Source organism: Aquarana catesbeiana, linkage group LG04, assembly GCF_042186555.1.
Source record: "Aquarana catesbeiana isolate 2022-GZ linkage group LG04, ASM4218655v1, whole genome shotgun sequence".
Lineage (NCBI taxonomy): Eukaryota > Metazoa > Chordata > Amphibia > Anura > Ranidae > Aquarana > Aquarana catesbeiana.
Genome location: NC_133327.1, coordinates 13494567 through 13517233, shown reverse-complemented (window position 1 = coordinate 13517233; position 22667 = coordinate 13494567). Strand labels below are relative to the sequence as shown.

General features: G+C 42.3%; 1 protein-coding gene across 7 annotated transcripts in view; it reads left to right on the top strand.

The window, feature by feature from the left end:
- NCOA1 (nuclear receptor coactivator 1) overlaps positions 1–22667 on the top strand; it is a 589360-nt gene that overhangs the window by 419648 nt on the left and 147045 nt on the right. For all 7 annotated transcript variants that reach the window (XM_073624852.1, XM_073624854.1, XM_073624856.1 and 4 more), the window contains one exon: positions 4785–4951. In XM_073624852.1, the coding sequence (XP_073480953.1) occupies positions 4785–4951 (167 nt within the window). The remainder of the gene's footprint in view (positions 1–4784; positions 4952–22667) is intronic.

Here is a 22667-nt window from a genome sequence, read left to right as displayed (position 1 = left end):
AAATCAAACAGCACTGAGATACCAAGCTTCAATATGAGCCTCAGTCGGCCATATTGAAGACCGCAATCAAGCTTCATTGTAAAATCCTATATCTGAAAAGGGAATTCATGGCACACGTTGCATGCAGATACAGTCAACGAGCTTAAACATTTAAACTGTATACAGTGTCTTTAACTTTACTCCCAGGACGTTGCTAAGTATCCCCAGGATGTTGCGAGGCCTAGCCGTCACTACTCACCTCCACCATCACAAGTGTGAGCTCTTTCTCTGATTCAAACCTCCACACATACTCTTTCTCTCCCATGATACAGAAGCTCTGAGCTTAGCATTTGAGAGCTAACTCCTGTGAAGGTGGAGGTGAGCAGTGATGACTAGGCCTCACTTAGCAACCTCCTGGGAGTACTTAGCAACGTCCTGGGAGTATTCCAGTCAGCCTTCATAAGGTATGTAAAAGGCCTACACCTATAGCAAGGGTATCATTCATCTTTCGTCAGAGCTGCACAGTTTGTTTTACGCTACAGACGCCCCTTATCTGTTTAGGCAGTTTTTTTGTAAAGGTGAACTATCATTTTAAAGCAAGAACTTCAGCCAATAAATCCACGTTCTTCCTTCTGGCTCCTCCCCCATATATGGATAAAAATGCAAACTTTTTTAAAAGTTTTCTTATTTTTTAATAGGCCACCCCCCCCAACAACCACCCTATAATACATATGCTCCAAAGTAGCACCTGCACCTTTTTTGGAGACCAACATTGGCGCATTTATGGGGCATACGTCGCACAAAACAACACGTGAGTAAAATGTGCAAAAAACATGACGTGGCAGCGTTGCTAGATGTGAATGGAGCCTAAATGTGGCATCTAAATGCTTATTCAATTTGGGGTGCCATTGAAATGAATGGCACCCAAATGCGTGTTGCCCATTTTAGAGCGTTTTTGGTACATATACACCCAGATGTGAAGGGGGCCTTAGACATCCTGCACAACTACTGGAGGTGGGACTATGAAATGAGAGGTTGTCAGTGCAAAGTCTATCTGACCGTATATTCAGGTGGGCTTTAACCTTTTTACTGCCATATAGCTAACCCCTTTGTCCTCTGACCGGCGTAACTCCCCCGCCCCACCACCACCATGCTTATTGGGCTCCACTGTGCCACCTGCAGACCTGGAACCCACATGGTGGTTGTCGCCAGGTGGAGGGGAGGGAGACCAGCAAACATGAGTTCTCTGATCTCCCCTACCCAAAATGAACCCGGAAGTGACGTGTAAAACATCACTTCCGGGTTCTGGTGTCACCTTCCTGGACCTTTGTGGTCAAGGAAGAGGCTAATGGAGCGTCATCTGCACTCCATTAGCTGCAGTGGAAGGCAAGTGAGACATCAGGGGTCTCAAGGGCCTCTAATATCTCTAAAACACAATCTACTAGGGAAATGGGGAATGGTTGGGGGCACCTTGAGTATCCCAGAAACCCCTATGCTCCTCGCCATTCCCCATTTCCCTAGTGGATTGTTTTTTATACATAATTTGGGGTTGATACCCACTATTGTGATTTCTTGGCTAGATTTGGAATATTCATATATAGTCCCTGATATCTCATCAAAGAGAACCCGTCGCAAAGAATTTTTAACGCATGAGGGACTTTTTGTCCCTACTGTGATATAAACAAAGTTTTAGTGAAAGAAAAAAAAAAACGTAAACAGAAAATATAGGGGACGAAAGTTTGTTGTGGTTTTGCGCACGCACGCAAATGTACAGCGTCACATGTTGGGTACCTATTTACTCAGCACAACCTTGTCTTTTATATTTTACCCATACATTGGGTAATCTATTACGTTTGTGTGCCCTAAAATTAACTTTAGTGCATAATTTACTGGGATTTGATAAACCGTTGAGCAAATATTGTGTAGCATAAAGATATGGAACTACCACAATTTTATTCTTCAGGGTGTCTGCTGGCACTTTAACTAATCTTCAGGCCTAAAAATATACGGTATATATATTTTTTTTAACGTGTTCAAAAAAACGCAAATGCGATTTAGGCAGCAAAAGAGTTAAAGTCATGGCTGGCAGCGCACACTGGCATACCGGTTGTGGGAGATTCATTGTAAACAAGCTTCCATGATTAACATCCGCAATGTGCATGGGGTCAACAGGGAGGAGGTCATGGCCGCTGCCTGTTGTGTGCAGATCGTGATTTATAGAGTATGAAGTCACTGCGCTCTTTCCACCCTCTGCACTCCAGAATTATGTCCTGATGGCTCCCTATACCAAGCTTCCTAATTCCCCCACTAAGTGTCCCCTTCCCCTAACCGGCCATTAACTCTGCAGAAATCTGTTAAAAAACAACTTTGTGTTCATTAATACGTCATTAACAGTTTATTTTCTATTTCAAACTTCGCAAGCACCTAAATCTGTCCTGTTCAGCCTCTGCCAATCCCTGCACAGCAGAGCTCAGACTGGGGCAGGAGTAGCAGAACATGGAGCCAGTTAGTTGTGATCATGTGCTAAGAAGGAGCATGTTGACAGAAGGAGAGAGCAGAGTGACAGAGAGATGAGCTCACGGGTCTGCTGCTTCTCTTTCACTGTCCTTTCATAGACTAGGGGAGGGACAAGACCTGTATGTATTATTGAACTGCAGTAGGTAAAAATCTCCTACCCTGCCTGATAGGGCTGTGCAGTGTGGCGGAGCCCAGTACCCTGCATAGAAGCAATACTGGTACCAGTATAGCCCACTATCCTGTAAAGGTGCATTACTGGTAGCAGCATAGCCCAATAAAGGAACGCTACTGGTAGCAGCATAGCCCAGTATTCTGTAAAGGAATACTACTGGTACCAGCATAGCTCAATATCCTACAAAGGAACACTACTGGTACCGGCATAGCACAATATCCTGTAAAGGAACACTACTGGTACCGGCATAGCCCAATATCCTGCAAAGGAACACTACTGGTAGCAACATAGACCAATATCCTGTAAAGGAACTCTACTTGTATCAACATAGAACAATATCCTGTAAAGGAACACTACTGATACCAGCATAGCCCAATATCCTATAAAGGAACACTACTGGTACCAGCATAGCCCAATAGCCTACAAATGAACAATACCGGTACCAGCATAGCCCAATATCCTGTAAAGGAACACTAATGCTACCAGCATAGCCAATATCCTACAAATGAACAATACCGGTACCAGCATAGTCCAATATCCTGTAAAGGAACACTGCTGGTACCAGCATAGCCCAATATCCTACTAAGGAACACTACTGGTACCGGTAAAGCCCAATATCCTGCAAAGGAACACTACTGGTACCAGCATAGCCCAATATCCTGTAAAGGAACACTGCTGGTACCAGCATAGACCAATATCCTGTAAAGGAACACTACTGGTACCAGCATAGCCCAATATCCTACTAAGGAACACTACTGGTACCGGTAAAGCCCAATATCCTGCAAAGGAACACTACTGGTACCAGCATAGCCCAATATCCTGTAAAGGAACACTGCTGGTATCAACATAGACCAATATCCTGTAAAGGAACACTACTGGTACCAGCATAGCCTAATATCCTACAAAGGAACACTACTGGTACCAGCATAGCCCAATATCCTACAAATGAACAATACCGGTACCAGCATAGTCCAATATCCTGTAAAGGAACACTTCTGGTACCAGCATAGCCCAATATCCTACAAAGGTACACTACTGGTACCGGCATAGCCCAATATCCTGTAAAGGAACACTACTGGTACCAGAATAGCCCAATATCCTACAAAGGAACACTACTGGTACCAGCATAGCCCAATATCCTACAAAGGAACACTACTGGTACCAGCATAGCCCAATATCCTACAAAGGAACACTACTGGTACCAGCATAGCCCAATATCCTGTAAAGGAACACTACTGGTATCAACATAGACCAATATCCTGTAAAGGAACACTACTAGTACCAGCATAGCCCAATATCCTGTAAAGGAACACTACTGGTATCAACATAGACCAATATCCTGTAAAGGAACACTACTGGTACCAGCATAGCCCAATATCCTACAAAGGAACACTACTGGTACCAGCATAGCCCAATATACTACAAAGGAACACTACTGGTACCAGCATAGCCCAATATCCTATAAAGGAACACTACTGGTACCAGCATAGCCCAATATCTTGTAAAGGAACACTACTGGTACCAGCATAGCCCAATATCCTGTAAAGGAACACTACTGGTATCAACATAGACCAATATCCTGTAAAGGAACACTACTGGTACCAGCATAGCCCAATATCCTACAAAGGAACACTACTGGTACCAGCATAGCCCAATATCCTGTAAAGGAACACTACTGGTACCAGCATAGCCCAACATCCTACAAAGGAACACTACTGGTACCAGCATAGCCCAATATCCTATAAAGGAATGCTACTGGTAGTAGCATAGCTCAGTATCCTAAAAAAGGAAAGCTACTGGTACCAACATAGCACCAATATCCTGTAAAGGAACACTACTGGTACCATGAAAGCCAAATATCCTACAAAGGAACACTACTGGTACCAGCATAGCCCAGTATCTTACAAAGTAACGCTACTGTTAGCAGCATAGCCCAAAATCCTATAAAGAAACACTACTGGTACCATCATAACCCAGTATCTGCACACATGGAAGTGTGATGATTTTCTTTGCACTTATTTGATCAATCTAGAAATGTTAAGTAAATCTGGGTGAGGGGCAATCATTACTAAGCTACAAATGTAATGCGTTCCTATTTCTGTTTCGCTCCCTGCAGCAATGAGAAGCGCCGGCGAGAGCAAGAAAACAAATACCTGGAGGAACTGGCTGAGCTTCTCTCGGCAAATATCGGAGATATAGACAGCTTTAGCGGCAAAACGGACAAATGCAAAATCCTAATCAAGAGGATGGACCAGATCCAGCAGCTGAAGAAGAAGAAGCAGGGTGAGTGATCTATGTAATGGAAGTTGGGCTGGGGGGAAATGTTTAAATGTCAGACAGCCATTTTTTGGCTAGAGGAACTAATAGTGATAACAATGTAGCCTATCCCTTCACTAGAGACCAGTGACATCACTGAGAATGTAGCCTATCCATTCACTAGAGACCAGTGACATCACTGAGAATGTAGCCTATCCCTTCACTAGAGATCAGTGACATCACTGAGAATGTAGCCTATCCCTTCACTAGAGATCAGTGACATCACTGAGAATGTAGCCTATCCCTTCACTAGAGATCAGTGACATCACTGAGAATGTAGCCTATCCATTCACTACAGACCAGTGAAATCACTTAGAAGGCAGCCTATTCATTCACTAAAGACCAGATGACATCACTGAGAAGGCAGCCTGTCCATTCACTAGAGACCGGCGACATCACTGAGAATGCAGCCTATCCATTCACTAGAGACTGGTGACATCACTGAGAATGCAGCCTATCCATTCACTAGAGACAGGTGACATCACTGAGAATGCAGCCTATCCATTCACTAGAGACCGGTGACATCACTGAGAATGCAGCCTATCCATTCACTAGAGACCGGTGACATCACTGAGAATGCAGCCTATCCATTCACTAGAGACTGTTGACATCACTGAGAATGTAGCCTATCCATTCACTAGAGACCAGTGACATCACTGAGAATGTAGCCTATCCATTTACTAGCAACTGGTGACATCACTGAGAATGTACCCTATCCATTCACTAGAGACCGGTGACATCACTCAGAATGTACCCTATCCATTCACTAAAGAGCGGTGACATCACTCAGAATGTACCCTATCCATTCACTAGAGACCAGTGACATCACTGAGAATGCAGCCTATCCATTCACTAGAGACCGGTGACATCACTGAGAATGCAGCCTATCCATTCACTAGAGACTGTTGACATCACTGAGAATGTAGCCTATCCATTCACTAGAGACCAGTGACATCACTGAGAATGTAGCCTATCCATTTACTAGCAACTGGTGACATCACTGAGAATGTACCCTATCCATTCACTAGAGACCGATGACATCACTCAGAATGTACCCTATCCATTCACTAAAGAGCGGTGACATCACTCAGAATGTACCCTATCCATTCACTAGAGACAGGTGACATCACTGAGAATGCAGCCTATACATTCACTAGAGACCGGTGACATCACTGAGAATGCAGCCTATCCATTCACTAGAGACCGGTGACATCACTGAGAATGCAGCCTATCCATTCACTAGAGACTGTTGACATCACTGAGAATGTAGCCTATCCATTCACTAGAGACCAGTGACATCACTGAGAATGTAGCCTATCCATTTACTAGCGACTGGTGATATCACTGAGACTGTATCCTATCCATTCACTAGAGACCAGTGACATCACTGAGAATGCAGCCTATCCATTCACTAGAGACCGGTGACATCACTGAGACTGTAGCCTATCCATTCACTAGTGACTGTGACATCACTGAGAATGTAGACTATCCATTTACTAGCGACTGGTGACATCACTGAGACTGTATCCTATCCATTCACTAGAGACCGGTGACATCACTCAGAATGTACCCTATCCATTCACTAGAGACCGGTGACATCACTGAGACTGTAGCCTATCCATTCACTAGTGACTGGTGACATCACTGAGACTGTAGCCTATCCATTCACTAGTGATTGGTGACATCACTGAGACTGTAGCCTATCCATTCACTAGAAACTGGTGACATCACTGAGAATTTAGCCTATCCATTCACTAGAGACCGGTGACATCACTGAGAATGTAGCCTATCCATTCACTAGAGACCAGTGACATCACTGAGAAGGCAGCCTATCCCTTCTAATCCCTAGGTGAAGGATAGTTTTTAATTTCTGGCCATGAAATCGCTGTCTCCATATTGTGTAAATTTCTATGTAATGTGATATTTGTAACTTTTTGCTTCTGGTGAAGGAAAGAAATCCTTCCATACGTCACATTGTAGGGTCCTCTTGGTCTTACAAAGCTGAATACAGGGCAATGATATACTTGGTGTGGATATTTGTAGATTGGACAGTGTGCGTCATGGTAATGCAATCTTCTATAGTCATCACTGACAGCAGTGCAGAGGATTTCAGGAGAAGAGTTGGTTGGATTTGTGGAGCCGAGGGTCATCCTTGTCCTCTTATGTTTGGTTAGTAGGACAGGTCGGCATGCCATAGGCAATGGTACCATGTGATAATAGTGACTGGTGGTGGTAGTGAATGGTCAATGTGATTTACGATACAGCTCAGGGTGCAGGAGGGCGGAGTGCAGTAGATGGATTTTTGCTGATGGACTTTCTGGTTGGTATGGTTCTCAGGTCTTATACCATTTCCTTCAATAATAATACTGATGAAGGGCATTGTGTACTGTATGTCATATTTAGATCCATTTAAGAAATAAAAGCTACAATTTTTTGATTGTGTACAGAACTGCATTAAGAGGTGTTTTTTTTTCTTTCCTTTGGTACATAAATAGGATGAAAAAAAATAAAAATACAAGTCCATCTAGTTCAACTAAAATAAAATAAAAATAGAATAAAGACTATATACACAACCCTATACCCACAGTTGATCCAGAGGAAGGCAAAATAAAATCCCTACCAACCATTTGCTCCAGCGAGGCAAACAAAAGTTCCATCCCGATCCCACAGGAGGCAGTCGGATATTCCCAGTCTCTGGTGGGTTTTTTTTTTTTTTTTTTTTTTTTTTTTTTTTTAGAAGAGTCTATCTAGTCAGCTGGCCAGAACTAGCTCCTGAGGAAGTCTATTCCACATTTTCACAGCCCTTACTGTGAAGAGGCCTTTCCGTATGTGGAAAAAAAGGCTGTTAGAAAAATGATTTAATTAATTAAAAAAAAAAATTATAAAAAAAAAGCTAGATCAGAGGTTGATCTAAGTTGGTATTCATGCCAGGCTTAGCTTTAACATTAATTTAAAAACTTCTTTTTTTAAAGTTATATTTATATGTATTAATAATAATAATAATAATAATAATATATATTTATTATTATTATTATTAGTATTATTATTATTATTATAAATAATATGTTTAATAATAACAATAATAATATATTATATAGATAAAGAGATAGATAATCAGGAATATTTATATATTTTTTAAAATTTATAAATACATGTGCTGTATAAATATATAAATGACTGTTTAATATGTGTCAAAAAGTATCATAGTAAAGTACGGTACCTACATCCTAAGATCATTATAAAGGATTTTTTAGGAGACTATCGTGAACTTTAATGGTACTGTGTAAGGACTTCAACACATAAATATAAAAAATATATATTTTTTATTTTTACAATTTCAATAAAACACATGTAAAACAAGAGTTGTGCCGCAATAAGGCACTAAGACAGCTCTCTAATAACTGGACAATGGTACAGTGATGGCAAAAGGCTAATACTAATAACCTATCATATAGCATATACCCAGATCTTCTTGACATGTTTCGCGGAAGGGTCCGCTTCTTCAGGAGTTTTAGAGAGCAGGCAAATTTATCTATAAGTAAATAACAGCAATTGTAACAAAACATGAAGAGAGAATATTAAAATAATGTGTTTTAGTCATAGAGAACCACAAAGGCCGTGTAAGATCTTATTTATTTACTATCTCCGTACAAATGATGAAAATGCGATTTGCCAAAGTGATGTCATTTTTTGGCGCTGTAAAGTTGCTCCACTTCCTGAGCTAGGGGATAACAGCGACACTGCCACTCTGGTGTTAAAAAATATATATATATATATATATATATATATACATACTGTATATATTACTATAAAATCAAGGAATAAATTAATTTATTTGAATTTATAAATACATGTATAATGTATAAATATATAATGACTTATTTATTTACTATCTCTATACAAATGATGAAAATGCGACCGGGTGATTTTTGGTGCTGTAAAGATGCCCCTCTTTCTAGTCTAGGGGATAATAGCAGCATCCACAACATTTTCTATCTATATATAACAGGGGAAAAAGAAAAGACGATCAGTTAACATAAAAATATATATAGAAAATACATATAAATATATGAATAATTAAAAAAAAATTAAAAAGAGGAAGGATATTATCAAAAAAAAAAAAAAAAATATATATATATATATATATACGGTATATATATATACAGTATAATAACTAAAGAAATCAAATTAATTTATTTTAATTTATAAATACATGTATAAATATATAACTGACTTATTTATTTACTATCTTCCGTACAAATGATGAAAATGCGATCTGCCAAAGTGATGTCATTTTTTGGCGCTGTAAAGTTGCTCCACTTCATGAGCTAGAGGATAACAGCGACACTGCCACTCTGGTATATATATATATATATATACTGTATATATTACTATAAAATCAAGGAATAAATTAATTTATTTGAATCTATAAATACATGTATAAATGTAAAATGACTTATTTATTTACTATCTCTGTACAAATGATGAACATGCTTGGTCATGTCATTTGTTGGTGCTGTAAATTCGCCCCTCTTTGCGGCCTCAGGACGTTGCCGGCGATGTGTTTGACCGCAGACCAGTGTGGGTTGCAGCTGTCAGATTGCACGGAGCAGAACATCTGGGGTTAGCCTTGGCACAAACGCAGCGAGCGAAGCTGGCGCGATGCACCAGGAAGGATTGGATTTCTGACCGGGGTAGCGTGGAAGTGCGCGGCGCTGTTCCTGTTTTCTCTTTGTGAGCTTCTGTTTTCTGCCAGGCCGGATTATTTTATTAATGAGAAGCAGCAAGGGCGAGATGGTGTTTCTGTACACAAGGTGAAGCTTTTCCAAGCTTTGCGCGCGTGCAATGCCCGGCCCGTTAAAAATTCTATTATGAAAGTCGCCACAGCTGGCCTGCTCTTGGCCGTCGTCCATCCTTCCAAAAAAAAAAAAAGAAGTATTTGCTCTCAGTCCCTTGACATCAGGATCTGGCCGTGGGGCTGCAAGATGGCCGTCTCCTGACCTTCTGCTGCATCTGTGCCTGCATATGGCCGAGCTTGTGCTAATGTCACCCAATGGTACACCTTGCAGATCTCCGGGGTGGGGGGGGCTTAAAGGGACACTCCACTCTGACTTGGAAATGTTGCATTCAAAGTGTATTTAATGCCCTACAATGAACTTCTCGTACTTGCTCCCTTTAGATCTGTTACATATTCCATTCAAAGTGTTTCGTAATATCTGTTCGTTAAGTGGAAAAATACCTGTGCTGTATTCTTGAAATGACTTACTCCGATTTCATTGCCCGCTGTGAGTCTCTAGCTCACAAGGTGCATTAGAAGCTGCAGCAAGTCATATAGAGCCCTCCTCATTTCCTGGCTGGAGGACGTCCAGCATTATCCATGGGTGCTCAACCTGCAGCCCTCCAGCTGTTGCAGAACTACAATTCCCATCATGCCTCTGCCTTTGGGAGTCATGCTCTTAACTGTCTGCCTTGCAGTGGCTTATGGGACTTGTAGTTCCGTTAACAGCCGGAGGGACACAGGCTGAGCACCCATAAGGCCTTTCCTTCCCAGCTTGACTCTCCCTGGCCCACCACTTTCATTCATGAGATTTCAGTTCTTTCAATCATGGAGACTCATTATCATATGTGGGAGTTACCTAAGGCATGCAAACAAACAATATGTCAAGGAACGCCCACTTTTCCTGAAACCAACCCCATCAAGGCATTTTGATATTTGCATAACCCCTCCCACTGCTCTTGGGCTCCAGAGAGGAGTGCTGAGGCCATGTCCTTCAGGAAGCTATGTACTGCACCCGGCTGGCTCCTCCCATAAGGATGACCATTAAATAGAGAAGCACCGAGGCCCAGTGATGATATCACTACACACCAAAGGAAGTTTCATTGTCCCCTTGGGTTGACTTAATCTGGAATTGAAGCAGCACACTGTATTATTCAAATCCAGGTACGACTTTATTCCATTGATAAACGGTTTACAAAACCAACGGGTTTCAGCAATAACTCTGCCTCCTTCATCAGGGCTTGCAGAAAATGAAATTAAGGTATGCAAACTCAAAGATCAATGTATAGTTGGCTGCCTTGCAACCTACAGCCAACTATACACTGATCATTTGAGTCCTCGTACATTGCTACAGCCCCCAAAACACATTGGCTTTGTATACCAATTATCATCGGCATAAACTTGTGTCTGAACATTATTATGTGGCACTTCAATTATGGATTCACACATACACTATAATTACCAAAAGTATTGGGACCCTCCCTTTACACACATATGAACTTGAATAGAATCCCAGTCTTAGTCCGTAGGGTTCGATATTGAGTTGGCCCACCCTTTACAGCTATAACAACTTCAACTCTTCTGGGAAGGCTGTCCGCAAGGTTTAGGAGTGTGTCTATCTAAATGTTTGACCATTCTTCCAGAAGTGCATTTGTGAGGTCAGGCACTGATGTGGACGAGAAGGCCTGGCTCGCAGTCTCCACTCTAATTCATGCTAGCACAAGAATAAAAATCCCCTCCTAGCACAAATCCCCCCCCCCCCCCACACCATATAACCTCTGCTAGCACAAACCCCCCCAAATACCCCCTCCTAGCACAAATCAAATACACCACCCCAGCACAAATCCCCCCCCCCCAATTAACCACTTCTAGCACCCCCCTCCCCCAAATTTCCCCTCCTAAAACTATTCTTACCCCCACCGCTGCCAAATCCCCTCTCCCAACACAAATCCCCCCCCAATCTCCTCACAGCCCCCCGCTTCACATGGCTCCACAGTGCCCAGGGCAGGGGCTCCTCCTGCCTACCCCTTGTCCCAGCCCTGATATATGCAATCAAGGAACCTGACCTATGCAGGATAAACCTTTTTGTTACTTGAAAATACTGTTAAAAAATAATTGACAAAGGACGCACAGCAGTAGAATTGGCGCATGATTTAGTAGTTGGAGGCCAAAATCTCTAAGCTCACACCTGTACTGCATTCTCATTCTGGACTCGGGCCGCTCACTGGGGGTTATTTGTGTCCAGGTTACTCCAGACACTCGTAAGGAATCTCTCCTTTTCTTCTGGCATGAATGGACAGGGATTATACTGTATTCACTTGTACTATGAGCTGCTCTCCCTTTCTTGCCAGCTCTCCGAGGCAGGAAGAGCCGCATGAGGTTGTGTAGCATTGTGCAGCTTACGCTCTGGCTGGGAAAAGGGCCCAAAGAGAGGAGCAGCCAGGCATTGTTCAATGTCATTAGAGAGTAGCCAACCGCAGGATCTGCTTGTCACCACATCCCCGTTTTTTTCCCTTTCCTCTTTCTATGACATAAGCATCTTTTAAACTTCAAAGAAAAAAAAAAAAAGTACAGTAACCTCCAAGGCCAAATGGGTCAGTCCGCCTAAAATTTCTGTTTTTTGGTAGAAGCTGGAGTGTTAACCCCTTGAGGGTTCCTTCTACGGGACTCGAATGCTGAGATCTCTGCTTTAAATCGGCACACTTGATGTGCCCATTATGAACAGCACCCACTGTTACAGATTTTATATTCTGGAAAATGTAATAGGAGGAGCTAGAACACACAAAGGCGGGCAAGAAAAACCGAGTAGACAGGAACAGAGTTGAGAATTATGACCAAGAGACCTCACTGTTGGTGTGTTCAAGACATCTTAGAAGCTAGAGCTGACCAAAGTCCATCTAGAACTAAAATGTTACTTTTTTTAAAGACAGTTAAAAAAGGGACCTAGATTTTTCCTTTCTGCTGGGAGGATATTATTTCTCAGTTATAGAAGAACCGCTACTATTCCCCCATATTGAGGAATAAACTAAGGAACTCAACCATATAATGAGAGGGGAGAACCACTACTATTCACCATATTAAGGAATGGACTTAGGAATTCCTCCCTATTATGAGAATGGAGAACCACTGCTATTCCCCAAATTAAGGAATGGACTAAAGAACTCAACCAAATAATGAGAGGGGAGAACCACTACTATTCACCATATTTGGAATGGACTTAGGAATTCCTTCCTATTATGAGAATGGAGAACCACTGCTATTCCCCAAATTAAGGAATGGACTAAAGAACTCAACTAAATAATGAGAGGGGAGAACCACTACTATTCACCATATTTGGAATGGGCTTAGGAATTCCTCCCCATTATGAGGATGGAGATTGGAGAACCACTACTATTTCCCATTTTATTTATTTATTTATGTATTTATTTATTTATTTATTTTCTTAATAAAAGGTTTATTTTATAAATGTAAAATTACATTGAGCCCATTTTAAAGAATAGACTAAAAAACCTGTCCATATGATGAGAGAGGAGAACTACTACTACCCCTCATATTAAGGAATGGAATAGAAAAGAACTCTACAATATAATGAAAATGGAGAACATTAAGGAATGGACTTAGGAACTTCACCTTATAATGAGGATGGAGAACCACTACTATTTCTCATGTTAAGGAATAGACTAAAGAACCCAACCATACATTGATAATAGAGAACCACTACTGGCCATATTAAGGAATGGAATAAAGAACATAGCCATATAATGAAAATAATTACTACCGGTATTCCCCATATTAATGAATGGATTTAGAAATTCTACCGTATAATGAGATTGGAGAACCACTACCATTTCCCATACATGGGAATAGACTAAAGAACCCAAACATATAATGAGAATGGAGAACCACTACTATTCCTCATATGAGGGAATGGTCTTAGAAACCCCACCTTATAATGAGAAATGAGAGCCTCTACTACAGTATTTTCCATGTTAAGGAATAGACTAAAGAACCCAAAAATATGATAAGAATAGAGAACCATCACTATTCTCCATATTAGGGAATGGACTTAGGAACTCCACCTTATGATGAGAATGGCGAACCACTACTATTCCTCCATGTTAAGAAATTGACTTAGGAACTTCACCTTATAATAAGAATGGAGAACCTTTACTTTCCCTTATATGAAGGAATGGCCTAACAAACTCAACCTTAAAAACGAGGATGAAAGAACTTACAATTGATCTCCATGATACTTACCCAACCTTTCTGACAACATGAAGCACCTGGGCCATATTCTTCAAGTCTATGTGCTTCAAAACTTCAAAACGACTTAGCTCCCCGACCATCCCACCCTTGCCCCCTTTCATCATGCACTTTACTTACTTCTGCACCAAAGTTGTGGTTGGATAGCCCCCACCTATAATAAGCACCTTGTTTTGTTTTGTAGAGGTATGTGGTCTTCTTACCCTTAACATGAAATAAATAGTTTTGTAGATAATTTTACTTCTATGTGTGTTTTTTTTGGTCATTCAAAGTACCTACCTCTGATGACAGTGTACCATTCCAACTGCTTTGCAGATCTATGAGAATCTGTTCTTTCTTCAGGCATTCCATTCCAGAAGAAGCAAGTAGACTTTCTCAGTAGACTTTCACTGATTAGCGCAGTTAACGGATGTTCACCATTGCGAGCTCTGGAGACCTTATTCTTTAATAAGACCTATTCTTTAAAAAAAAAAATACTTTTTGGCAAGCTTAACCTTTATAATACACTTAGTAAGAGATACAAACATCTTAACTGCCATCACTATGAAGAGGGGGCAATAGGAAGGTAGAAGGTGGTGGGCCAACCATTGGCACTGCTAAGAAGTGTTGCAATGGGGCAGCCTGGAATTTTGGAATTCTTGGGCTCTCGTGAAGCTTTACAAAGCCATCATGTGCCATCACATTTTTATTTCTGAGGCCAGTTTAGGTACTTGTGCAGCCTGACTGGTGACTCCCAAATAAAAGTTCAGTTTTCATAAAAAAAAATGATACTGCGTATATAATAGCCATGCCATTGCACAATGTATTATTAAAATTCATCTTTTCATATCAGTTGGTAACTCTAAAAGCAAAAGTGCGTTGGCATTATGAAATAAAAAAAACTTTATTAAATATATATGACAGGTACTCACAAGAGCTCTTGATAGCAATGCTTGTTACATTACTCAGATGAGAACCGACTCGAATGTCTGTACGTAGGAGTTCACTTCCCCCACCCCCGTTATTTTTCTTGCATGATAAGGTTGAGCTGATGCCTTTCAAGGGTGGACCCTGTTTTTTTAGAACATTGATTGCCAACAGCTCTCTATATGTGCAGAAAAATCGAATTTTTCTTCTTGGCAACAGTGTTTAATTTGTTTTCAGCAAATCTCAAGGAGGACTATGATGTATAGGTGGAAATTTGATGTGATGGGGTAACTCTGACATGAAGGGGGGACTCCGTTGTGATAGGTGTCTTGGCCACTGTGTCGTGGCGTGGGGACACTGTGATGATGGGGGACCTTTGCTATATGGGGGACTTTAATGTCAATGGAGGACTCTGAAGTGATGTAGGAATTCTGATGTGATAGGGGGACCCGGATGTGATGGGGGACTCTAATTTAAAGGGGGCCTTTGATGTATAGGTGGGAATTTGATGTGATGAGTGGACACTTTTGTGATTGGAGTCTCTGACTTTGTGAAGTGGAACACTGTGGTGATGGGGGGCCTCTGATGTATAGGGGGCTTTGATGTGAAGGGGGGGGGACTCTATACATCAGAGTGGAATTTGATGTGATGGGGGAACTCTGACATGAAGGAGGGACTCTGATGTGATGGGGCCTTTGATGTGAAGGGGGCTTCTGACTTGAAATGGGACCACTGGTGTAAAGGGGGCCTCTGATATATAGGGGGGATTTGATGTGATGGGGGGACTCTGATGTGATGGGGTCTTTCACTCTGTGCTGGGGGAACTTTGTTGTGATGGGGGGAGTTTGATCAGAAGGGGGAACTCTGATGTGAAGGGGCCTCTGATTTATAGGGGAGAATTTGATGTGATGGTGGGGACTCTGATGTGATCAGGTCTTTGACTCTGTGTTGGGGGAACTTTGTGGTGATGGGGGGCCTTTGATCAGAAGGGGGCTCTGGCTTTCTGACTTCAAGGAGGATCTCTCATGTAAAGGGAGACCTCTGACATGAAGATGGTATCTGATTTATAGGGGGGAATTTGATGTGATCAAGGGAGTCTGATGTGATGGAGGGACACTGATGTGATGGGGTCTTTGACTCTGTGTTGGGGGAACTTTGTGGTGATGGGGGGCCTTTGATCAGAGGGGGGCTCTGATTTGAAGGACTTGTGATGTGAAGGGGGCCTCTGATGTGAAGGGGGGCTCTGACTTGAAGGGTGGCCTTTGATGTGAAGGAGGACGTGAAGAGGGCCTCTGATTTATAGGTGGGGGATTTGATGTGATCAAGGGAGTCTGATGTGATGGAGGGACACTGATGTGATGGTGTCTTTGACTCTGTGTTGGGGAAACTTTGTGGTGATGGGGGGCCTTTGATCAGAGGGGGGCTCTGATTTGAAGGACCTGTGATGTGAAGGGGGCCTCTGATGTGAAGGGGGGCTCTGACTTGAAGGGTGGCCTTTGATGTGAAGGAGGACGTGAAGAGGGCCTCTGATTTGTAGGTGGGGGATTTGATGTGATGGAGGGACTCTGATGTGATCAGGTCTTTGACTCTGTGTTGGGGAAACTTTGTGGTGATGGGGGGGCTCTGACTATCTGACTTGAAGGAGGACCTCTAATGTAAAGGGGAGCCTCTGACATGAAGGGGGCCTCTGATTTATAGGGTGGAATTTGATGTGATGGGGGAAATTTGATGTGATGGGGTCTTTGACTCTGTGTTGGGGGAACTTTGTGGTGATGGGGGCCTTTGATCGGAAGTGGGACCTCTGATGTGAAGTGGGACCTCTGATGTGAAGGGGGACCTGTGATGTGAAGGGGGGGCTTTGATTTGAAGGGGGGCCTTTGATGTGAAGGGGGACCTCTGATGTGAAGGGGGACCTCTGATGTAAAGGGTGGCCTTTGATGTGAAGGAGGACCTCTGATGTGAAGGGGGGCCTCAATATCAGGTTTTCCATTGTCAAGTAATATTTACATTTCTTACATTTTAGACTGGGGGGCTCCAGATTTTGATACATTTAAAGTGTTCCCGGGACTAGGTTGGGAAATGCTGCTCTAACAACCACAGCTCACCCTCCCTTAGCAGCTCAGTTGATTAGAGCAGTGTGCAGGTTGAGTGTCTGGAGACCCGAGTTACTGCTAGTGTGTGAAAGCCTCTGTCTGGCTCCCCAACATGCTGCCAGCACTGGGTATTTTAACCCTTGCTGCAGCACTTTGTACGTACAAAGATACAGAATAGAGCGGCATGTTTGTTCCTAAATATGCAGCCTGATTTAATTCCAATAGTAAATATGAGGCTTCAACTGGGCTTTGAAAATCCTAAAAATGAAAACCGCCTGTAAATAAAACCTCCTGTGTTTGTCCAGCTTTTTTTTTTTTTTTAACCTTCTTGGCAAATGCGCCGTGCGTCCTCATTGACTGACGTTTCTGCTACTGTACAATCCGGGCGCTATTAATGTTTATCTGTGGAGGAGCACAAGCCAAGGAACAGGAAGGAACAATGTCAGCCGGCTTAGCGGGCTCCATGTGAACTTCTCGCAGCGGGGCTGAGCTTCTGTTATTTAAAGTATGAAGCTAATGCTTTTAGGGAGAAGGAAGGGCCAGCCTTGGTTGGCTTCCAGCACGAGTAATGTACAGTTGGCAGGCGACAGCTCCCGCGTGGACGTATCCTGCCATTCGCTTGCCAAGGCGAGGGAGCAGGAGCCAGAGGGGAGGGCCGGATGGCTAATTTTCTCCCGGCCTCCTGTGTCTTGTTGAGTTTGCTCTTTGAGGCGGTGGCAGGGGCTGCGTGCTGCTTTTCAGCGCTTCAAGCTGACTTTCCTTCTGCCAAGGAAAGAGCAAGAAAAAAGAGCAAGTGTTTTGTGCCAGTCCACTGGCAGGAGCTGAAGGCAGAGGGGGGCCGTCCTTCGACAGGAACCTCAGATGGCCTGAGCCTTCAGGACACAGAAGAGGGTCAATCTCAGGTTTCTAGTGAAAGGCGTTCAAAGTGGAATTCCAATCCAGGTGCATTTATAAGGGGACAAAGTTGCCTTTAGATCAAGAGGACACAACTTTGTGCTAAATGATCTTTTTTTAGAACTCATTCTGGCATGCGTTTGGTGCACCTGGCTGCCCCCTTTAGAGAATTCCTAATTGTTGCCGGTATTCTTATTTTCTAAGCAGCCCAATGTCTGAGCCGGTGAAAAAGTCAGTTCATTCAGCGGTCATATCCAAATCCATGGGAATTAGTATGGAGCTGCCCTCCCCTTTGCAGCTCTAACAGTGTCCACTCTTCTGGGAAGGCTTTCTACAAGATTGTGGAATGTATCTGTGAGACTTTGTGTCCATTTAGCCAGAAGAACATTCGTGAGGTCAGGTACTGATGTTGGATGAGAAGACCTGGCCCTCAATCAGGGTTCCAAGTCATCCCAAAGGTGTTTAGTAGGGTTGAGGTCAGGGACTGATGTTGGGTGAGAAGACCTTGCTCATAATTGGCATTCCGATTCATCCCAAAGGTGTTCAGCAGGGTTGAGGTTGGTATTGACATTGAATGAGAAGACCTGGCTCACAATCTGCATTTCAATTCACCCCAGAGGTGTTCAGTGGGGTTGAGGTCAGGTACTGATGTTTGGTGATAGGACCTGGGTGCAGTTGAAATTCCATTTCATCCCAAAGGTGTTCAGTACTGTTGAGGTCAGGGGCTGATGCTGCGTGAGAAGACCTGGCTCATAATTGGCGTTCCAATTTATCTCAAAGGTGTTCAGTAATGTTGAGGTCTCTACATTGAATGAGAAGACCTAGCCAATAATTGGTGTTCTAATTCAACCAAAGGTGTTCGGTAGGGTTGAGGTCAAGTACTGATGTTGGATGAGAAGACCTGGCTCACAATCTGCATTCCAATTCACCCCAAAGGTGTTCTGTAGGGTTGAGGCCAGGTACTGATGTTGGATAAGAAGACCTTGCTTCACAACTGACATTCCTGTTCATCTCAAAGGTGTTCAGTAAGATTGAGGTCTGGGCTCTGTGCAGGACACTCGAGTTCCTCTGCATCAAACTGGTCAAACCATACAGTATCTTTATGGAGTCGGCTTGGAACAGTCATGCTTGAACAGAAAGGGGTCTTCCCCAAACTGTTACCACAAGGTTGGAAAAGCACAATTTTCTACAATGTGTTTGTATGATGTAGTATTAACAATACCTTTTACTGGAAACACCTGAACTCAATCTTTTGGAGGGTTGTTTTACACATTTGGTTGTAGATACTCACTGTGAAGTTTGAGAGCAAGGTTGCATGGCAGAGGATTACGTGACTAGAGCAGCAGTCCCTCCAAAAAAAGCAGATGAATGTTTGTAATCGATTATATAAAACCTAGACTATAGAACATAGAGTGCTCATAATGTTCATTGGAGTCAGAGAAATAGCAGACAGGGGTAAATGACTGGGCCAGGCTGACAAAACAGCAAAGCCCCCTGCGCCAAAGCCCCCCCCCCCCCATGTTGGGGGCAAGTGGCCAGGTATAGCTCACTTGCCCCCCTCCCCCTTTCATGGCCTACGTGCTCGAATAGGTCTGGTATGGATATTGGGGAGGACCCAATACCATTTAAAAAAAAGAAATTGGCACCGGGTCCCCCTTAAAATCTATACCAAACCCTAAGGGCCTTGTATGGATATGGGGGGGGGGGCACACTGTTTTTCTGACTTTTCTATTGCCGCCATTCTTTTGTTTACATTTCAGCTCTCAGTGGAGAAGCCCGCTGATAGCTCATGAGTAATCGATTGTTAAGGACGCGGCAGCCAGCTTCCTGGCCAGCTCCTTAACAACCAGCTATTCTTCACACAGAATTTGAATCGGTCGATCATTTTTTGACGGATCTAAATTCGAATCGTTCCAAAAATTTGGAATTCATTAGAAAACAAATAAACAAAAAGAATTTCAACTAATTTCAACGAAATTCGTTACTATTTAATTCGGATATTCAGATAGATCCAAATCTCAGAAAAACCAAAAAGTTGTCCGAATTTAAATTTGAACCAAAATGAATTGCACATGTCTAATGCTGGATATAGTGGATAGTGCCTCTTCTTTTGTCCTGTATGCTGGTTACAGTGCATAGTGCCACTTTTCCTAAATGCTGGGTACAGTGCACAGTGCCACTTATCTTGTCCTGGATGCTGGATACAGTGCACAGTGCCTCTTCCCTTGTCCTGAGTGCTGGGTACAGTGCACAGTGCCACTTATCTTGTCCTGGATTCTGGATATAGTGCACAGTGCTGGGTACAGTGCACGATGCCTCTTATCTTCTCCTGGATGCTGGATACAGTGCACAGTGCCTCCTCCCTTGTCCTGGATGCTAGATACGGTGCACAGTGCCCCTTCCCTTGCTGGATACAGTGCACAGTGCCTCCTCCCTTGTCCTGGATGCTAGATACAGTGCACAGTGCCCCTTCCCTTGTCCTGGATGCTGGATATAGTGCACAGTGCCACTTCTCTTGCCCTGGATGCTGGCACAGTGCACAGTGCTACTTCTCTTGTCCTATGCTGGATACAATGCACAGTGCTGTCTTGTCCTGTAGGCTGGATACAGTGCCCCTTCTCTTACCCTGTATTCTGGATACAGTGCACTGTGCCACTTCTCTTATCATTTATACTGAATACAGTACACAGCTCTACTTTTGTTTACCCCTGTGTGCTGGTTTTAATGTACAGCATTGCAGGCCTCAAACCTTGTGAAGCAGAACAATATTTAAATGCTTCATTAAAAGCACAAAAAAGCAGACACCTCCATCACTTAACATACATGTTAATTTTCTTGCCTGCAATCCCCCTTTAAAACTTCCCCCATCATAAATCAACTTTTGTAGGCTTACCGCCCCTTTAATAATTTGGAATGCAACAGGTTTTGGCAACTGGCTTCCATTGGCCGAAATCCAGCAGAGCCATAATTCTGCGGCTTCTTATTGGCTGAGCTGTAACATGTTTGAGTAAAACCCGGTGTGGAATTCCTTCCTTCCGCAGGGAAGCAGAAATACCAGGAGCAGTTGGCTTTTGTGAAAATCATAACACAATGGTTACAGGATGTTTTTCCTGTGAATCGGCAACTTGCCACCGAACCGGCGACCGTTCCAACAACAGGTCTATGTCTAACGTGTTTAGTGAGACGTCCCGCTGAGCCAATAATAGGCTCTGTATTAATTCCAGGTTTTACATAAATCACAAGCAAATAACAAGTCACTTTTTGCGGCCAAGATACACCATGCTATCTTCAGAGCAGTAGGCCAGTGGGAACATAACACCACGTCATGTTACATAACGCACGCAAGCCAATTTAGTAATAAAATTCACGTTTATAGAGGCCAGGCCCGCTTCCTCTAACTGATATCTGATTGCACATTGGCGGCGGACCCCAGTTAGACATAAAGAGCTCTGTGGGGGCATTCTTACTGCACCATGTGACCACTGCTTAGAGGGAAACTCCACTTCAAAGCTGAACTCCAAGTATAAAAGACACAGATTAATAAGATTCCGAATTTGTTAATATATCATTAAATGTATTTATTTTTATTAATTTTAATAATTTATTATAATTCAAACTATTATTATATTTTTATTTACTTATTTGTATTTATTTATTATTGGGCTACACTCATGCTGCACATGCCTACCATATAATCTAACAAAAAGTTTCTTCCCTGGGTGGCCCGAGGGTGGGAGATTGCCATTTTTTGAAATTTTTTAATACTTGTTAGATTTTTTTATTTTTATATTTATTGTTATTTATTTTCTTTTTTGTTCTGCCAAGCTCTTTGCACTGAAACCCCTTGGCTTGCTTGGCTCCAGAATGGGAGATTCATGGCTTCCAATTCTTTATTTATTTTTTTTCACATTTATTTATATTTGATTTATTTTTTCTTTATTATTTGGCCAAGTTTTTGTGCTTATTATTATTTTTTTTATTATTTGTTAGTTTATTATTCAGCCAAGTTCCTTGCGCTGAAGCCCCTCCTATATAATCTAATTTTAAGTTCTTGGCCTGGGTGGCCCCAAATTGAGAGATTCACAGTGGCTAATTTTGTAATTTTTTTTTTTCATATATATTTGTTTGTATTTTTTTACTTTTTTATTTTCCAAGTTTTCATACTTATTTATTTGTATTTGTTATTTTATTAATCAACCAAGCTACCCTTTTTTTTACTTGATAGAATTTTTTTTTTCTTTATTATTTTGCCAAGCCCTTTGCACCAAAACCACTTGGCCTGGGTGGCTCTAGAATAAAAGGTCCACACCGCTAATCCTTTTCCCTTTATTTTCTCGTTTATTTATGTTTTATTTCTTTTTATTATTTGGCCAAGTATTTATACTTCTTTATTTTGTTATTTGTTAGTTTATTATTTACGTACATAACATGAAAGTAAAACAGGATCAGAGGCGCACATAGTAAAAACTTTTGTTTCTGGCTAAAAAGGTAAAATCAGCCCTGCTTGCCTACCCGCTCTTTAGGAAAAGACTTTTCCATTTAGAAGATTTTACCGGCAGGCAGTACTTATTATTATAACGGCTTGAAAACAGTTTTCACCTCTTTACTCTCGGGAACTTCAGAAAACTTTTTATACAAAAAGTTCTTTCAGCGTAGATCAATAAAGCCGGATCCCACAGCCCTGAAATGCCATGAACAATATAATGAACACCTGCTACGGCTGCCTATACAGATTCTACATTGAGTGATG